A 20,852-nucleotide genomic window follows, 5' to 3' on the forward strand; every position below is an offset into this window, starting at 1 on the left:
TTGTATTGTCTCGTCGAAATTGTAGTTTCATGGGTGTTTCGGATGTATATAGTTTGCGTACCGGTCGTGTTGCGAGGATCCAAGCTTATTTAGCAAAAGTCTGACTTGTTTCTTGAATTCCATCCGAAGAAAGTCATTAAAGCATTAAAACCACGTCGTAATGGAATCCGTGATAGACTTTGCGATTGATTCTGTCGATGTTGATAGTGAAGGTGTTGAAAATTTCTCCGAAAATAATTCCATCAAGTGTAACTGTTGTTGAATTAATTGTTGAATGCTGAACTCCATCTTTTGAGTAAATATCCGGTTGTTTCCTTTTTTCTTCCAATGGAAAATGTCCGGTAAGAATGTTTTTTGCTTTTCTAATAAAGTATGTTCGTTCTCCATGTGTGCAAAAAAATAAAAGTAAAACTCGTCGCCAATTTTAAACGCGTTTTAAATCACTAGATGGGAAATGATAAAGTCTTTTGATTTAGAGATGTATGTGTGCGTCTCCAAGTGTCCCGGACGACCCCGGACTTCAAAATCCAAGGGCGATCACTCATTTTTTCGTCCAAGGGAAATAATTCATTTCTTAGGTTAATCCTAATAAGTTTAAATAATGTTTGAATTTTTTTTCTATATTTAATTATTTAGCATGAAAGCTACGGAGGAGGCGGTGCAAGTGGAGGTTATCCTAACGATATTGCTTTATTGAAATTATCACATAGAGTGGAACCGTTTGAGAATTACATTAATGTTGTATGTCTTCCCTATCAAGACGAAGAATTCGACAGCAATGACCTGTGCTACATGACTGGATGGGGAGAAACAATTGGTAAGCAAGATTACACTTCTTCTTCTTCTTCTTCATCATCATCATCATCATCATCATCACTGATAGAATAAACAATCCAAATATATTTTTGCATTTTATTTGATGAGAAAACTATCCGTCGTCGTAATTAGGCAACTAAAAGAAGCCAATATTATTTTTACTAATTTTTTTTGTGTGACGGTTGCTTTTTATTGGATTCGTTTCAACCTACCAATTTTAAAACCATAAAAGGAACATATTTGCTCACTCTATTTTTACTGTTGTATCAACGTGGTTCTACTGAAATAAGAATATCTAAGTAAAAGTTAAACTACGAAACGCCATTGGCATAAAATGTTAGTTACTCGCTGTAGCTTTCACATGATAGGCAATTGATTGCGTAATCAATTTCAAGCAGACCAATAAATGCATTTGAGAAATATAAAATCTCGTTATAGGCAGCATCCATCACTCATTCACTGAGATCATCATCATCATCATCATCATCATCATCATCATCATCATCATCATCATCATCATCATAATACTCGATTTAACATCTGTTGTAAATGCTGGCATAGGTTTAACAAATTGACTTCCAAACCAACTTTAGGTCTTTATGCCGTTTTCTCTCAAGTTCAGTTTTATTACTTTCATGTTTTCTTCACTATAAACTGGATTTGCTATCTTTACTATTCTATAATATATTTACTAACGCAATAACCTTTTCAGGCATTTTTTCAACGTGGCCATACGATAGAAGTCGCCTGTCCGATAAACATAACTCTGGAGAAGAATACCTTGGCACCTTCTCAGAAATAGCCTGGTGGTGTGTGGTTCTCAGAGCTGGAGCCTTCTTTACCCTTCAAAACGGTTGTGTTGAACAAAATCCGTTTCTTTTCTGCAGTAGGCAGTGCTGGTCTGGATTGCTGCACATTTTTCTTCCAGTGGCCTATTTCTCACTGAACATCATGGTTATAAGCAGCCTATGGGAAATCGTCTGTCATCTACTATTTATCTCCATATATAGTAATGACCCTCTTTTACGGATTCAGCATTACAAACACAAGCATTGACTCGTGTGCCACAAAATCTAAAACTAAAATATTATGTGCAACCTTTCTATTTCACTATATTACGCCTTCCTAAACATAGTAATAGAATAAATTTCAGTTGACGATATGTAAGCATGAATTTTCATATCTCGTGTCAAATTCAAAAGATGAAAAATGTTAATTACAAAATGTTTTAAAGTGGATGGCATAGTAAACAATAGTTAACGGTTAATTTTTTTTTTTAAAGTCTTTTGAACGCTGATGTTATTAAAACTTAAATTCTTTTCTACAGTTTGCATTTTGGAGACGGAAGTGTTTTTTCGAGATAAGTGACTTCAATATTAATCGTACTTTTTATCTTTAGATTCAAATATCAATAACTACATTTTATTTCAGTATTTAATTTATGTATTTCTGTTTTATTAAATTCTAGCGTTTTTCTCGTCCATAAATGTTTATTTATCTACCAAGTTGATTGCAAAAATAGATTAGGTAATTGTATTCATTTTTTAGTTCGTGAGAGGGGAATCTATCACCATACATTCCCTTAAACACGTCCGTTGGACTTTTATTAAGTAAATTATTAACTTTTATTAAGTAATTATTAACTTAATAGTTGTTGTTTTTTTTTTATGGGGAGTAGAAAACGCATTGTGGGTGCGTTATCGGCAGCTCCCGTTACTCTTGCTTCTCCTTATTTGTCCCTCAGTCCTCATTTTTTAATGAGTGATTTTTCTGACAAAGGGAGACGAAAAAGCTGTTTTCTAGGTTGGCAGTATTTTGAGCGAACAGAGATGGCGGAAATTTTCTGTTTCTATGTCTATTCTTGTAGCCATGTCACTAGTATGGGTGTTGGAGGTAAACGTTTTATCCGGACTGACGTTATTCGCCTGATAGTTAGGGACCCGAACCTTGGATTAACCACAAAGGAGGCTGTCCTATCAGCAGGTGCAAAGTACTGGGGCTGCTGTATTGCCATTTGGTGAATGGATTCTGGACCATGCAGTAGCTTCTGGTGGGGCCTGTCGATGTCATATTAGTGGGTAATTGTTACGGCTTTACCTTATCATGTTCTACAAAAAAAAATTCTCCGTTTCTTTTCCTCTCTTGGTTTCCCCTCTCTGTCCTGCTCTAAGCAAATCTGACGACCTAGTCCACAAATTCCAAAATTCGATCATGACAAGTTTCAAGAAAAAATACACGATTAAACCCGGTTCTCCAACTTCCAACGTAGACCCCTACTACCATGTCTCCTTCTCCAACATCAGGGGTCTACGTTCTAACCTTCCAGGGGTTGAAACCCAATTACAGGACCTTTTATTTTTAAGTGAAACTGGCATTGGACAGGCTATTTCCCTAGAAGTGTTCGCAATTAAAGGATACTCTAACTTAACTTCTAAATCTGACCCCCAAGATCGCCATGGGCATGGAATATGTGCCTATATTAAAGATGGCTTTCCATGTGATAGGGACATCTCCAGAAAAGATCCTAACTATATGTGCTTCTGGGTTGCATTAGCTCACACTAGTGCACTTATATTTATTCTCTATTGCCCCCACAACAGCGGAGTTACTATCTTTAAAAGCATATCTGAGAAAATTGACCAAGTCCTATCTGTTTATCCTTCAGCTAACATTCACGTATGTGGAGACTTCAACGTGGAATAGTTGACCCACTCAAACAAGACCGATGATGAGGGGAGGTTCTGTCATGATTTCTCCATTGCTTATGACCTCACTCAGATTGTTCACGAACCCACCCATGTGCCCGACAATGACAGCCAGTATGCGAGACTACTAGACCTTTTTCTCACAACTTGCCATGAACTATGTTCAGTTTCTGTTCTGTCTCCTCTTGGATCTTCCGACCACTCTGTTGTATCAATTAAGATAAAAATGAAATATACTAAGTCCCCAGACGTACCTCTCCATTGTACAGTATATCGATATATTAAGGCTGACTGGGATAGCTTCCGTACATTTATATCGGATCTACCTCTACATTCCATGTTTAAAAAGGATGTGTCCTCTATAGTATCAGACCTGACGGAATGGTTAATTGTAGGTATAGACCGTTTCATACCTTCGAAAAAATTCCAGCAAAAACCTAACAGCCAGCCATGGTTCTCTGCAGAATGTGCTGCTGCCATTGCACACAGAAATCACTTTTTCCATTGCTTCCAACGTAATAGATGTATGGAAACTAAAGCCGCTTTCAGGACTGCCAGCAACCATTGGAAGAAAGTAATAAAGAACGCAAGAGAGTTGTATGCTCAGTTAGTCAAGTCCAAAGTAGCTGAGCAGCGGCTTGGTTCCCACCAGTTTTGGCAAATAGCAAACAGATTCCTGAACAGAAGCGTGTGTTCTATCCCAACTATCATCAATGGACCTGAGGTAATCTCGTCAGCATCAGACAAAGCCAAACTCTTTGCCAAGAACTTTGCAGCTAATTCTACCCTTTGTGACCAAGGCCACTAACCCCCAATATTTCCTCCTGTATCAGAAAACACGCTATGTGATATACATATATCTGTACGTGATGTTGCCAAGCTAATAAAAAACCTTGATTCCAGTAAAGCAACTGGCCCTGACGGTATTCCAATTATAGTACTCAAAAAACTTCAACCTGAACTAGCGCCCATACTTACAAAACTGTTTAAACGTTGTCTTAAGGAGAATAGCTTCCCATCTCCCTGGAAAATCTCATCAGTATGCCCTGTATTTAAGAATTCAGGTGATCGCTCATCGCCCTCTCAGTACAGGCCAATAAGTCTCCAGTGCGTCATGAGTAAATTGCTGGAATCTGTGTTAAATACAGAAGTAATCAACCATCTCAACAAAAATAACCTTCTTAGTGACACTCAATATGGTTTCCGTTCTGCTAGATCTACATGAGTTATATCTCATAGGATTAGCAAATCTCTCAATGGAGGCAACCTTTCTAGGGCAATTGCTCTTGACATATCTAAGGCCTTTGATAGGGTATGGCATAAAAGTTTACTTCACAAGATCTCTAGCTATGGTATAACTGGAAATGTCTTCTCAATTATTAAATCATTTCTTTCTGATAGGTTCATAAGAGTAATAGTTGAGGGGCAAAAATCAGAAGCTGACAGTATTAATGTGGGACTCCCTCGGGGATCTATCCTGGGCCCAACTCTTTTCCTGATCTACATTAATGATCTTCCAGATCACATCCGTACATCATTTGTAGACATTTATGCTGATGACACTACCATTTATGGTAGCACATCTAAGACAGTAAACAACCAAGTTCTCTCTGATTCTCTCTCCTCTGATCTTGAGCATGTGGTACAATGGGGAAAGGAGTGGCTAGTTACTTTTAATGCATCTAAAACCAAGCTTCTCTCTTTACATCATCAACATTCTGATCCACATCTGGCATCAATTGAAACGAAAACCATATTGCATATCACTGAGAAGGTTATTTTCGCTGACGTGGTTGACTACTTCTTTATTTAACACAGCAACTTACTCATGACATACTGGTCTGTACTGAGAGGGAGATGAATTTTTAAATACAAAGCATAATGATGATAAAGGACATGTTCTTTTTAAACATGGAACGTAGAGGTAGATCTGATATAAAAGTACTTCATTCCACATACTAAAATTTGGGAGGAAGTTGTTTGTTGGGTCTAAGGTGGAGTGAGAGACGAATCATTGTTGGGAAGTTACTGATTGTCTTTTATTCACTACACTATTACCAATTTACCAGAAATTACGAGTTCCTATCATCTGCGATTCTATGTATTCTCTGGTTATTCCTTCTGGTTACCTTCTTTTCGCTGTGGCTCTTACAATGATTTGTAGCATCTACAATTTTTTGCCTATGACTTATGAAGTACAAACTGACGGAATATTTGCTACCTTTGTGCGATGGCAACTACACAATTTGAAGTGAGCCATTGGGATGAGTGTGGCTTGCTTTCGTGTGATAACATTAGCTTCAATACTTGCTTTCCACCATTCAGTTGTCTCATTGGCACACTGTTTAGCAGGAAGAGAAAAGATATTGGTTTAGGGGGCATCTCTGATTTGTTCTCTGACGGCTTCTCAGTCAGCCTTTTTGTAGTACCTTATCTTTTTCAGCCTCACCTTGGGGTTAGGGTCTAATGGTGATGTCTTACCTCACCTTGGAGTTAGGGTCTAATGGTGATGTCTTCTGATCTGATACTAGGTGCTCTGAATTTCTGAGTAGACGATGAGCATCAGGCAGATAATGTTTGGGTACTGCGGTTAGTAATAGGTTTAGAAATGAAGCTTGATGGTGTTTGGAACATGAATGTCTGTGTAAGGGAATGAGCTCTACAGTATATATCTATCAGAGACATGGTCAATTACCATACAGTCCTGACTTGAGTGAGAATGGTAGAGAAAATACAGGTAACCGATTCCAAACGTTACTCTCTAGTCAAGAGGAGGGTACTACGAATATAGACTCCAATTCTGTCCATATATCTGCCCGAGTTCTTACAGCAGAAAGGGAGGAATCATATCATGTTAAAGAAGTTAGAGAGAATTGAGGAGTTTAGGTTAGTTTCACTTATTGCTAAGATATACGAGGAGTTTACTAAGAGATAAGATTCTACATCATGTAGGTTACTTCTAAGTTCACAAATATTTGTGAATGCAAGCCTCAAGAGAGGAGGCAAATTGGTTTTCGTGCATCTATTAAGTATGGTGAGAAAAACCAGTCTGTTTTTAGAAATTAATTTGTTTCAAAATAAGGGAATAAAATATGAGTCAAAATACAAAGGAAACATATTGATCATTTTGAAAACTTATATTTTTAATAAATTAAAATTTTAAATTATAAAGAATTTTCTGGGAGATTTTTAAAATTGGTATTTAAAAGCAGACACAACATTAGAATTAATATCAGTTAAGTAACATAACCTGTAAATTCTTGGAAAAAAATTTATGTGAAAGTTGACTGAAAGATCAGTTTTTCATTAAATCAACATTGTTATAAGAACTAAATGAATACAAATTAATTGAACTTTCATTGTGATTTTATGTAAATTGTACAAAATGTTAAATATATAATCGATTTATTTGTAAAATGAACAAATTAATGGAAATCAATCAAGTGCAATTTTCAAAACCACTTGATTCCGCTCTCTAAATATGAAATGGATAAGTTGTTCTAAAGAATGTATAATGAAAAAATGCTAAGCTAAAAAAAAATGATGTATACGTGAGAAGTGATTTAATTTGTTAATTTTTGTTAAAAGATGATGAAATTTTGGTTAAAAGATGATGAAATTTTGGTTAAAAGATGATGAAATTTTGGTTATTTTAAAAACCGTGCATCGTTAAGTTTCATAAAAATTATGTGTCAATTTTGAGAAACTTGAATCTGTGACAAACATTGTGGATATTTTTATTTCTGAAATTAAATTTTCCTATGTGAGAAAATATGGATTATACTTGAAAGTGCTGCAAAATAAATTGTGAACAGATTTTGTAGAGTGTGTGACACTATCGTTTGCCCAGGGAGAGTTACTTGGTTGAGAAACGTCTTGAGAACGGCAACCAGATCTGCCGGGTGTTAGACATAATCAAACGGTAGGTACATGGATGATAGAAACATCAACGGATCGATATGGCGTCGGCTATAACTGGCTGGCATGAGTTTCGTCTTGATGTCATTGTAGGCATCATTTTATCATCATTGCTGATAACAGGAACCATTGGGTTGAAACTGATCATTGCATAGAATAAGCGAACAATACATTTTTTAATTACTAAAAATAAAATTATTTATTTTTAGTAATTAAAAGAAGCATTTAACTTTGAACCCCATTTTCGACCATTCATTGTTGAACAGTGTAAAATTACTATATATGTCGCTAGTATGCGACCGTCTGTCCCCCCACCACCACATGATCCAATCTTTAACTGTTTTAAAAGCAATACAATTATAATTATATTCTCTTCTCTTTCAATAAAGAAAGAGAGAGAAATAGGGTGAAAGAAAGAGAGAAAGAGGAACAGAAGAATTCATACATAACATTTGAACATTGTTTATATTTTTTAGGCCTTGATGATGAGTGCTTTTGGATTTGACCTTTCGAATCTTGGGTCTTAGATCGTTTTGACTTAGTTGAATATTATAAACAACTGTCACTCTTGGCTTAAATCATACCTAATTGATAACTGTTACTGAAGCCGTCTTGCCTTTTTTTCAATGACATTCTTGCCTCCCAACGAGCACAGTCAGGTACAAGTTAGGTATAAGATTAATTAGTGCAGAAGCCCACAGTTACCCAAAAAGTGGAGCTACTTCATTGTGCTACAGAAAGAAAAAGTGCACATTAATTTAGCAATTTTACTTGTGCCAGAAATGCTAGAATAGAAAAAATGGTCAACATAAAAAGAGGGGTTGCAAAGAACTTTTCTTAATGGTAGTTCAGGTTACTGCTTTACATGCTTGGCTCTGTAGGACTGGCTCTCTTAGAGTTGGGAGGAATGGTTTTTGCCTACAACTTCTGTGAGTTTCTGTTGTAATGCAAGTTAACGTTAACAAAATTCAGGAAACTGGAAATAGAATAATGGTTACTGCAACAGCTGTGGATTAATCATAATGTAATGAAACCGTGGTCCAAGATGTTAAAATAAGTGAGAAAGGTGGAGGAAGAGGCTAGGACAGTGTACGTTTGAGTTTATATAAGCGTGCTCATGTGCAAACTGAATGGCTACATTTTCAGAATCGAGCCATTGTTTTTGTTTGATGGGATTTTCAACATGGTAGCTCCAACCACCCTGATTTTGCTAAAATTAAAACGAAATATGAAATGGAATAAATCCCAATATTTTTTCAAGTTGTTCATAAGAAAAAGGATTATCCTTAACTAAACGAATTGTGTGTGGAATTTAATGTTTGCAATTTGTAGAGACGATTAACAGCAAACACAAATCATTTCTTTCTGATAGGTTCATAAGAGTAGTAGTTGAGGGGCAAAAATCAGAAGCTCACAGAATTAATGCTGGAGTCCCTCAGAAATCCATCCTCGGCCCAACTCTTTTCCTGATCTACATTAATGATCTTCCAGATCACATCCTTACATCATCTGTAGACATTTATGCTGATAACACTAACATTTTTGGTAGCACATCTAAGACAGTAAACAACCAAGTTCTCTCCGATTCTCTCTCCTCTGATCTTGAGCACGTAGTACAATGGGGAAAGGAGTGGCTGGTTACTTTTAATGCATCTAAAACCAAGCTTTTCTCTTTACATCATCAACATTCTGATCCACATCTGGCATCAATTAAAATGAATGGCTCTCGTCTTCAGAAGGCCTCAAGTTTTGACAAGCTTCTGGGCTTGACCGTTACTCCTGATCTGAAATGGAACACGTACATCAAATCTGTTGCCAAGGCTGCTGGAAAAATGGTGGGATCTTTCTATCGATCCAGTAGATATCTCACTGCTGATGCAATTCTCTATCTATATAAGAGCCAGGTACGTCCAAGGATGGAATACTGTTGCCACATCTGGGCAGGAGCTACTAGAAAGGACTTATCCTGCCTTGATAGAGTTCAAAATAGACTTTGTAGCCTCGTAGGAGATGTCCTTTTCTCTTCCCTGCAACCTCTATCTCACAGAAGAGATGTTGCGAGTTTGTCTCTGATGTATCGTTATTTTCATGGAAAGTGTTCCCCCTCGCCAAACTTTCACAAGAAACACTCGTCTAGCAGAAAACACTATCAATAATTCCCCCCCCCCACTCTTTATCTGTGCCTAAACCTAAACGTAGATTCCATGATCAAAGCTTCTTTCTTAGAAGTGCTCGCCTATGGAACTGTCTTCCGTTTTCCTGCTTTCCGGCTGACTACAATATGGTTGTCTTCAAGTCTAATGTAAATAAGTTCTTGATGAGCCATTCCATATAAGTTAACAAATTTACAGAATTTCCATCACTAATGATTACTATATTGTCCAATTTCTGCTGTACACTCTTTAACCCTTATCCTCGAGTGGCCTCTTGGCCTTGATAATGTGGTGATACCTGTGTAAAAAAAAAAAAAAATACGTTCCAAGATAAAATTATTTCTCTTAGCAGAACAGATTTGTACTACTTTTATGTCCCACTAAGAAGATATGATTTGTGTCTTAATCATTCGAATTATTGTTCTCAGATGTTATTTTGACAGCGTTTTGGCCGATGTAACTGCGGACCTTCTTCAAATGTATCTGATCAAACTCGGGAATCTTTCTGCTGAACTCTAGAATCTGTACAGAAGTTTGAATGGAACCATGGGAATAGTTTGTTCTCGTTTTGTCAGCCATGAGTAGGTAGAAGTCCTAAGTAATTTAATATCGCCCACATTGAGGATTGAACCTTCAACAAAAAGAAAAAGACTGTCATTTAGAAGAAATTTAGCAATTTTTCCTTTATACTACTGGTCCTTCTGAAACAGGAAGATATAATGATACTAAATCTTATTTCTAGAATCCTTATTCTAATTTTTATAAAAATTCATTACATGATTTTGATTCTAGAAAATGTCTAAAAATGTTCGCTTAAGCTTAGGACATGACATTCAAGAGATCTTGCTTAAGTAACTATGGATAAAATTTAATGCTAATCTGAAATATTAGAAATGTTTAATGGGAAGTTTTGCCTCCTCTAAAAACCATTTTAAATATTCAAAAGAAACTGAAAATTAGGGAATATTTCACAGGAACCACTTTCACCCCTTTTTACTCTCTTTACATAAAATTAGATTGAATTGTACTCCATATTATCTTTCCTTATACCTAGCAGTTGTGTTCCAAAATTCATAATGATCGATTAATTAGTTTAGGAGTGAACCCTGTGCATAGAAATTTGTAAACATATACAAATACCTAACTTTATATATATTTAGAGATTAGTAAAGTCATATCTAAAAAGAAATTTGATACTTTGCATTGATGTCACAAAACTATGTCCTTCTACCTCAACATCTCTTGATAAAAAAAGTGAGCACTAAACTGTTAAGAATTAATTGAAAGTATGACAAATATGTTTGTAATCCAAACGAATTGCGGTTTTATTGGTTAATCAAATCTAAAAAAAAAACCTTCACGCAAATATTTAATTTTTGTAGTGTCTGTTGATTTGATAATCGTTATTTATAATGCGATGATTTTATTGTTTAGGAACTGGAAATCGCTGGGTTTTAAATGAATTAGAAACTTCTATAAGATCAGTTGGCCATTGTCGTAATGTGTGGGTCGATAAGTATGTGGAACAGTCTCATCTGTGCGTGGGTGACGGGAACACCGGGGCCTGCCAGGTGAGTAAGCATTTACATGTTCAGGTGGCAGCTCAATGTTTTCATTTGCAATTGTTGGAAACAAAAAGTCATTGAACTCAAAACCAAAAATATGACAGAAAATCTTTTCTAAAAACTTTTATCCATTTTGAAATGTTCGCTTTTTTTTTTTTTTTTTTTTTTTGAGGATTCAGTTTGCATGCAAAAGTTTTGTTTCCAAATTTCCCTGGATGAGGATTGATAATGTAAATTATTCAGACTACTATTCTCATCATTTCACAATGATTTATAGAAAACATAGATATGTTGTTATAGATATCGGTTAAGAAATCAGTTGGAAAAGGGAGAACTTTTAAATAAGGGAAAGTGTAGAACTATGTTAAACCCTGAGAGCAGCAGATGGTAACTGTAATTACAGAACGTCTAGTTTTCTCTATGAAAAGATGGCAGCATAGCAGTATGAACCCTGTTTATCACTTTATTGCAGGTCAATATTTTTGGTACGCTGGAAACGCATAACAAACTGCCTTATTTGTCTGATTGTTGTGGAATTTGAACAAATATTTTGAAATTTATGCTAATTTTTCTAAGTTCTGGTAATTTTAAGTGTGTATCACTTTATTGTAGGTGTCTTAAAATGTATATTTTCGGTAATAAAACAATATTCTAAAATCATATTTCTATTTATATGAAATAAAGAACATATCTAGTAACAATATTAACCAAAAAACAAGAACGAATTTAACATTAAGGGAATATTTATTTATCAACAAACTCCCATTCTTCAAAATCACTTTGAATAGCCTCTTGTCAACTGATGAGGTCAATTGGTGGGTTTGAGATGATGAGATGCTATAGAAAACTTGCAAAATCTTCCTCCAAATTTCATCCTTCGACGAAAATTGAACACCTTCTTCATAAACTTTCATCTTTATTATTTACCAGAGCTGCTCAATTGGGTTTATATCTGGAGAACAAAATGGCCATGTCATTTTATTCACTTATGACGTAAGGTACGATGTCGTAGCATTGGCTGAGTGGGATGGCGCATTGTCGTGCATAAAAATCAGTTTGCGTGACACACCAATGAAAAGTCATCAAGCCATGGTCATTTAAAAATAAAATATAAGACTGGCTTGTTAGTTTGACACTTTCTGGCACTCGAAATGGTCCACTTAGTTCATCGCAGATTATTCCAGCCCAAAACATGACTCCTTCACCTCCCTGTTGACGACAGAATCGATGAGGGGTAGAGAATCCAAGAGGACTCCAAACTTTGGCACACCCATCTGGTCCATCAAGGGTTGCTCTGATCTTATCGGTGAAAATAACATTTTCAAAGCTGGTTTTTATGTATTTCTGAGCTCAAACCAAACGCTTTTCCTTATGAATTTAGTTTAAAACAGGTCTTGCTATTGGCTTCTTAATGCTTCTTACAATTTCGTTTAAGACATTGCAGGGTGTCTTTCTTTACAAGGAAGGTATTCCAGCCTTGTCAAATATAGCAGCACTGTTGCTGCCCGGCGGTTTGATAAGTTGGTGGCAAATTTTTCTAACATCACCAGCAGAAACTGACTTTCTTGTGTTTTTGTCCTTCCTTCGTTTGATGTTTGGATTTTCAACGAATGAAGACAATGTTCTTCGATCTCTTTCAAACTCCTTGGCTAGATCTACGAGAGATAAACCTTCTGCAGCGCCTGCAACATGTTCCTTTTCACTAGTTGTCAATCGACCCTTTCTAGGCATTTTGGGAGACCTGCGATAAAGTGATACACACTTTAAATTACCAGAAAATAGAAAAATTAGCATAACTTTCAAAATATTTGATCAAATTTAACACAAATTAAGGAAATAAGGCACCTTGTTATGCTCTTCCAGTGAACCAAATTTCATTTCTCTGCGTTTCATAGCACTTTCAAAATTAAAAGAATATTAACCCACAATAAAGTGATACACAGAGTTTATGCACTGAAGTAAATTATTCCAATTTCAGACTTTAACAAACATTTTTCTATTTCTTTTATTTCAATACAAAACCGATAAAAGCAACTTTGTTTAGCAATTTTGTTACTATTTTTCACTGTTTCTACAAACCAATTAATGCGTGCACAAACTTTTTTGTTCTACTTATTTTAAGCAATTAATTGGATGTTTGCAAAATTTTTTTGCAGATATAACCTACAACCACTTTCAGGTGCAGCTTTTCGAACTCAGCAATCTACATGCAATTTTGAACCAAACTCTTTATTCAATCTGCGAGGTAGATTGTTCTGTCATCCATAACCGAGTAGAAAAGTTTTAAAAAATTTATTCTTCATTATTATCAACTCTAATAAATATTATCACCTGTAATGAGTACTGAATCTTAAGCCGGCATAAACTGTCACTTACAACTCAATGCCTTTTATCCGTTGCACTAGACATCAATGACATACAGATTCCTGCATTTGGAAAAAGTCACAAGTTACATCAGTGAAAACATTGTGAAAATGAAAAGCAAGATGAGAATAATAGTTGGAACAATCCAAATAATACAAAATAGGAATTCAAGAGATGTGATTCCTAATCATATTTTTGTGAATATTTTCATTTTCATTTCAGCGCAAGATAAAAGCAAATTTTAAAAGTAAACACGAAGACATTCATGTTCTATCAGAGTTACAGACATGATTGGGTAAAAAATAGCCATTCAGTTTAGCACAACTTTGATCAACAAATAAAAGAAAACGATGTATGATGAACATGACAGCAACAAAAAAGAAGACACGTGCATAGAAAAGCATTGAATACGAATTTACGAAATAGATGAGAATGATGGTGCTGCTATGAAGATCAGGAACTGCTGATAATTGATGAATGACTATTTTTAGTTGTAAATACCAACTGAGAGAAGAAGAAGAAGAAGAAGAAGAAGAAGAAGAAGAAGAAGAAGAAGAAGATGATGATGATGATGATGATGATGATGATGATGAAGGTGGTGGTGGTGTTGGCAATACTGGAAAGAAACGCATCTTAAAGTGGATTAAGAGTCGGCTCATTGTGGTGCATGATGATGATTCGTGAAGCGGTGATATTCATATGTAGTGCTAGTAATAGATGATGATAGTAGACAGTAGAGAGCTGTCGCCACTCATGATAAAATGAACAGAGCCACTATAGACGTGGTGGTGGTGGTGGTGGTGGTGGTGGTGGTGGTGGTGGTGGTGGTGGTGGTGGTGGTATTGGAAAAACGCCAAAGAATTGCCATCATTTCCGTTATTGCTGTCATTGTTGACAAAAGCAAGAGAGAGCTGCTCAAAGTAGAGAGAAATAACACTGACGATGATTGTTGCTGTAATTAGAATGGAAACTGCTCCTATCACTATCTCTGTCATTTTAGCAATGACATCAGGTCATCTGGTTACTGCTATCATTTCTATTGTTGTCTCTCATTTGTTGACATGGACTGGAGAGATCTAAAGAAGAAAGTGTCGAAGCTGCTGCTGTTTAATCACAGTAATAACGCCATGTCATCTAGCAGTGACTGGGGAGCAGAGTAACCATTTTGCCCAGCAAAAGAAATAACACACTTTTTTTATACAGCCTAGTTGGCTACTGTTGATAACCACACTTTGATGACACTCAGTTAGTCAGAGGAAATGACAATGTGCAGAGAGATGAAATTGTATTTACATCTGCCACATGCACTGAGCTGTTGAAAGATACAAACATTCAGTTTATTAGAGTGTGAGAAAGTAAGGTTGGCAGTAAGCCGAATGTTAGGTGCGTGAATTAAGATAGTTGGTTGGTGACAGCTTTACTGGTAAGTAAGTGTGTAAAAAGGGGGGTGCGTATTAGCAGGAGAGGGGAAGTAATGTGTAGAAAAATGTTACAATAGCTTGTGAAATGCAGAAAGAGAAGAAAAAGAAATGATTGAGAGAACTGAAAATGAATGTATGTGAAATGTAAAATAGAAAAACTGAAATTTGATCCAATATCGAAGTTAATATATTGTTTGGCATAATATTTTAGCTAAGGCTGTTGAGACGCGAAAGAATCCCGATCTCTGGTTGATAAGATATGAAGTTAGCTTCTGTGTGTCATCTCAGTTTAGTATCATGTGTTTGATTATGTAAGATTTTGGAGATTGAATTCATAGTTGAAAATTAACATATGTTAGACTAAAGCATTCTTAGCTTCAACTAATTTTATGGGTTTGTTGCGTTCGTAAAGATTTTTCATTGGAGAGGTTGAGTTTCACACATGTATACACTGTTACAGTCATTAGAAATGATTGTGTAAATGTATGTCTGTATGAAGGTGTCATTGTTGTGATATTTGTTGAAAATATTTGTTGAAAATATTTGTTGAAAATATTTCTAATTATGAGTGAAATGAAATGTTCTGAAAACATTTTAATAAAAATTTGTTGTTGGGGGGGGGGGGCGAAGGATGGGCAAGGTTTATATATTTTATTTTTGTTTTGTGAAAGATCCGAAATGTTTTGTTCGTAGTATTTAAAATAAAATATTTAAGATTTTTAAGCGGTTTTAGAGAAAATTCACTAATAGTCGTTTTCGTTTACTAAATATTTTGGTGCAGTAACTTTTAAGTGTTCTAAGATATAGATCTGTGCTAGGGTTAGGGTTAGTATTGGTTGGAATAATAATAAATGTAATCAAGTTTGTTGATTTTTTTTATATATACTTAGTAGATACTATTGTTTTTTATGGATGAAAATATCTAAGAACGGTATAGAATTATTACACTTTGTTTTGAAAATCAATATTTTGTAATGGTTTCAATCTTATTAACTTTTCTATTTCTGTTTGGTCTGAAAAATAAGGATGGTGTCCATATATCTAAAGAATATGGTGTTCATTATAAGTTTATATTTGAAGGGTCTTATTTCAAGAAATTCTAAAAATAGACAGGCTAGTATACTAATTTAGAGAATTGTATAAGATGAACTTTTGTTTGCAATAAGTTTTAAGTTTAACAGCAAGAACAATCAAATTCAACCACAAACGTAAATAGAAATAGGAACGAAGATAGAACAGAATTAATAGCAGGAGTACACATGTTTCTCACAACTTCCTACACAATGACAGGAGTGACAGATTATATATATATATATATTTGAAAATTCTTTTGAGGGTACAAAATTTAATTATGGCTAAATACAGACCAATTAATATGATGATTAAAAAAATAAAAAATGAAAATACAGGCTAGCTAATCAGGTTTCGTTCCTCCTCACTCAACAGAGCTAAATTGGGGAAAATTGCGATTAAAAAAATTTGTCATGAATATGGCATGGAGAGAAAAAATAAATAATTTTTTTTTAAATAAGTGGGGGAAAAAATTACATAGAAAGTAAATTAACGACTAAGAGATTTTCAAAAGAAAATCTCTTAGTCGTTAATTTACTTTCTATGTAATTTTTGCTTGCAAAGAGAAAATCTCAAGGACTTAATAAAAAAATGGTTTCTAGAATTTTTAGATGAAAGGCGACTTACTCTTTTATTACTTTTCTTACTTCCGTTTTATCGTAAACCAACATTTACCGGTCTCTATACACGTTGGGACTCATTTTGTGCTACAAACCAAAAATTTAATTTAATTCAGAGTTTAAAACATAGAGCCTTCATGATTTGTTCTGAAGCCAATCTGGATGACGAGCTTAAATTCATTATGGCTAGCCCTTAGATATTGTTGAATCTACTATTAAAAAAAAAGTTTTTAATTTTTACAAATCTAAAGAAACTCCTGTTTACCTTCATCTATCTTGGCTAAGTGACCAATTTGCTGAATCTCTTTATCTATACAACGGTGTTATTTTGCATCAAACCCATGTGGTGTTTTTTCAATTAGACCTTTGTTGCCGTCCATTTTCAAAGATTTTTTCCCCGGCCTCACTATAATAATTCTATTATTTATTTATTCATATGTAGTTGCAGTGCGCATTATGTTGGGCAGACATCAAATAGATTGGATTTTCATTTAAAGCAACACATACCATCAAAGATACGTTATGCAAATTTTTCACCTTCAGATGTTCTGAGCAATACATATGGTACTTCGATTTCCAAACACCTTATAAATAACCATACGTGTGCCACGAATTTCAATGCTGACATGTTTACGATCTTGAGTAAGTCGCACTCATCCTTTCATCTATGTAAAGCGAGGAATGAAACCTGGTTAGCTAGCCTTTATTTTCATTTTTTTTTAATCCTGTTATTTGGTTTGTATTTAGCCATAATATGTATATATATATATTTCTCTTAATCTGCCTTTCTGTTCGCTTTTTGTCAGAAGATACTGGGTCTATCTGGCTGAAATTTTTTAATAGACCTTTGTTATGATAAAATGCAGCGAACCAAGTATTATAGCATCCGATTGATGTGCAGTTAGGGATGAACAGGGATTACAGATCGCAATATCACATTTAGTCTAGAAGTTTGGCATACAGCACTCATTCCATGTAAGTGAACTTTTGCTTGTTTTATGGGCTAAAGAATCTAATATATATATATATATATACCGGTGGTAATCGTGACACCCTGTGATGGATGTCTGTAGGTATTAAAAAAATAATTATATAAGGTGAGAATGCATGTGTGTGAAAACACTTCTCAATCTAAATCAATGAATATTTGACCTACAGACTTGAAATTTGGTATATAGGGTATTCAGATATGTAGAAAACTTCGTCATCAGAAGAATAAGTAGGTTTGAAAACACTTTTTAAAGAACATGTAAAGCTGGTCTAATGGTTATCGTACTTCACTCACTGTCTTTGGGTTTTGGTTTTGATTTCAGCTTTAGTATTTTTTTTTTTACTTACAAGAAGTGAAAAAATGTTTAGAAAAAACTTAATACTTGCATGCATATGTGTTGTATAATAAGGGGACAGGCTGTGAAGAAATCGGAGAGGCAAGCCAAGAACGTGATGTGAGGGTCACGTTTCAAGCATGGCAACATGGAATGTTGGACGAGCGTCACCTGAGCTAGTGACACACATAATTGGAATTCGGTGATGTTTCAAGGCCAAACAAACAAAAGGAAATTGGCCTACAATCGAAAACAACGATTGTGGATTATTGGGACAATTATGCTTTGAATTAATCAAAAATAATAATATCAACAAATATTTTATGACCAGATCGGAATGCAGCTGACATTCGCAGCTGGGGCTAGAGAAACGTGACCGATACCAATATAAACAAAGATGTTTTGGTTTTACGAAAAGAGTAGCCAACCGACGTGGTGAGAACAAGTCTGTCATCTGTCAACACCCCCGCCACGCCACCTATCTCTCTCAACGCCTCTCTCCTCGCTAGTGGAGTCAGTGACAACCGACACCAAAGTGTAAAGGAAGATTGTTTAAAATAAACTCAAATTCTTTTGTAAACAGTCGAGTCTTTTAGTTGTCATTCCAAATATACACTCGTCGGTAAACTTGTCCGGCGACCATTTGTCCACGCAGTTATATATACTGAGTGCACACAACGCAACATATGTCTCAGTTTCTTTCTGTTTTTTTTACTTGATTTTTTTAAAGGAATCTAACGTTACGTTTAATACTAGCAAACACCAGGTACATCTAGTATATTCTGTAGAACCCCGGGATACGGTGGCCCTAGGATATTTTTGTTTCAGGTTACAATGTGGAATACGATGTTTATCCGGTCCCTGGTTACAGTATTTGCCCCATCTTACGGTGTTATTTATAATGTTATTTGATTATATACTTGTGTATTATTTATTGTATTGTATTTTGTTACTAATTTTTAATGCCGTATCCCGGGGTTCTACTGTATATAAAGATAATGATCAAATTGTATGTCTTTACTTCTTCGAGGACATTGGAATGCGAGAACACTAAATAGATAAGGCGACACTGATGGGGTTCTGCATCTCTACTGAATCCATTCTGTACATCGATTGACACATTCATCCATCTCTTCAGTGGCTTTGTTAAGTTGGCTCTCAGATCAATTCACATATGTGAATCATATTGTCCACTTCTGACTTTTTTTCATCTCTTTTCATCTGATGACCAAGGTTTTGTTTTCACTAACTGAATATTTCAAACAAGGCAGCAGATCAGCAAATCTTATTATCCAAGCAAAATCACGTGTCATCTAGCTGAACTTGTTGAAAACTGGATGCATTTAAAACATTTTAGAACGAGTACTCTGTGATGGCAGATAGCAACAAGGACATATTTTGGACATAATTTCATGTTTTAACATATAAAAAAAAGCAAAACAAAAAATTTATTTTTTCCAAACTTGCATTCATATCTAATGAAACGTATAGGATCCAATTTGATCAATTTGGATTACTGGATTTAAGAAAAACATTTATAAATCTTGTCCAGGCAAGAAATTTAAGTGATTATAAGGCAAGTTCGATTGATAATTACCGTTCATTTAACAGTTTATAATACTGAATTTTGTGTTTTGCCATTGCAGGGAGATTCTGGAGGTCCACTGATTTGCAAGCGACAGGGCAGGATGCACGTAGTTGGCATTGCATCATGGGCCATTACTGGCTGTCAACGCGAAGGCTACCCAAACATCTTCACAAAAGTCTCTTCATACATAGATTGGATTCATTCAGTGATTTGGTTCAATTAATTCTAAGCAAAAATCTGCATTGAAATAAAACTTTATAAAAATTAATAATTACTGATAATTAATACTTATTAATAATTAATAATTATTAATACTCATTAATAATTAATAAATACCTATTAATAATTAATAAATACTTATTAATACTTATTGATAATTAATTAATACTTCTTAATACTTATTGATAATTAATTAATACTTATTAATAATTAATTAATACTTATTGATACTTATTATTAATTAATAAATACTTATTAATACTTCAAAATGTTAACTTTTCCAGTTTTTAGTTTGGACTGAAAGTTGAACAGATCATGAAAAGGATTTAAAATGGTATCATCAATTTTCTTTAAATTACTTGTAATTTATTTAAATGAACATTGCAAAGTATGGTAGAATATAATATAGTATTTGAAAAGAAACTTTAAACTCCCCAACTTTGTTAGTGTGAGAAAAACATTAACAAGAGCAGAGTGAAAAAGTTCTTTTATCTTTAAAGTTTGGTTCATCTATTTTATCATATATATTTCTTATTTACGTACAGAAAACCGATTGAAAACGATTCATTAAATATAAGTTGTGGGTTCATGCCTTTACAGTATACATAGAAATGTAGGAAAAATTGTTGCGTGCAGGATCAGCGCGGGTGTCATTCACTTAAGAAAAGAAAGAGAAAAAGGTTTAAACTTGAAATCTGATCAACACGAGACAAAAACGTGTCTTATGCAAATTGAGACACGGTCGGCTTGACATTATAAAAAGTCAGCATTTCTTCAGTTGGGAACGATTCGTTTTTGTCGGCTCAACATCGCTGTACTTTGCAATCTGGTGTCAATTGAAGAAAGCTTGTTTGCGATAACGTCGAAAAGGGAACAGGACAGATTTTTGTTAGGTGCGCTTCAACGCGGTGAACTTGGCGATCTGAAAATAATTCTTCTTTGTCTTTAACTCAAACATTCAACGATTAGAAGTTATTTCCGCCGTTTTATTACCTTTCGGTGATGAAGGGAAAGATTTTTGATGTCCGGTTGATTCCAGAATTTGGTGGTGCTGCGGCTGGTATGACCGTTATTGAGTGGATCGAAA

At 34.8% G+C, this 20,852-nt stretch overlaps 1 protein-coding gene across 2 annotated transcripts in view; it reads left to right on the forward strand.

Moving 5' to 3' along the window:
- LOC145283809 (uncharacterized) overlaps positions 1-19,849 on the forward strand; it is a 111,887-nt gene extending 92,038 nt beyond the window's left edge. The window contains exons 4-6 of one of the 2 annotated variants that reach the window (XM_080132893.1): positions 637-817; positions 11,027-11,163; positions 19,605-19,849. In XM_080132893.1, the coding sequence (XP_079989019.1) occupies positions 637-817; positions 11,027-11,163; positions 19,605-19,769 (483 nt within the window). In that variant the 3' untranslated portion in view covers positions 19,770-19,849. The remainder of the gene's footprint in view (positions 1-636; positions 818-11,026; positions 11,164-19,604) is intronic. The other variant, XM_080132894.1, reaches the window with a different exon arrangement.
- The last annotated feature ends 1,003 nt before the right edge of the window (positions 19,850-20,852 follow it).

This window comes from Euprymna scolopes, chromosome 8, assembly GCF_053919585.1.
Source record: "Euprymna scolopes isolate OS-2025 chromosome 8, ASM5391958v1, whole genome shotgun sequence".
Lineage (NCBI taxonomy): Eukaryota > Metazoa > Mollusca > Cephalopoda > Sepiida > Sepiolidae > Euprymna > Euprymna scolopes.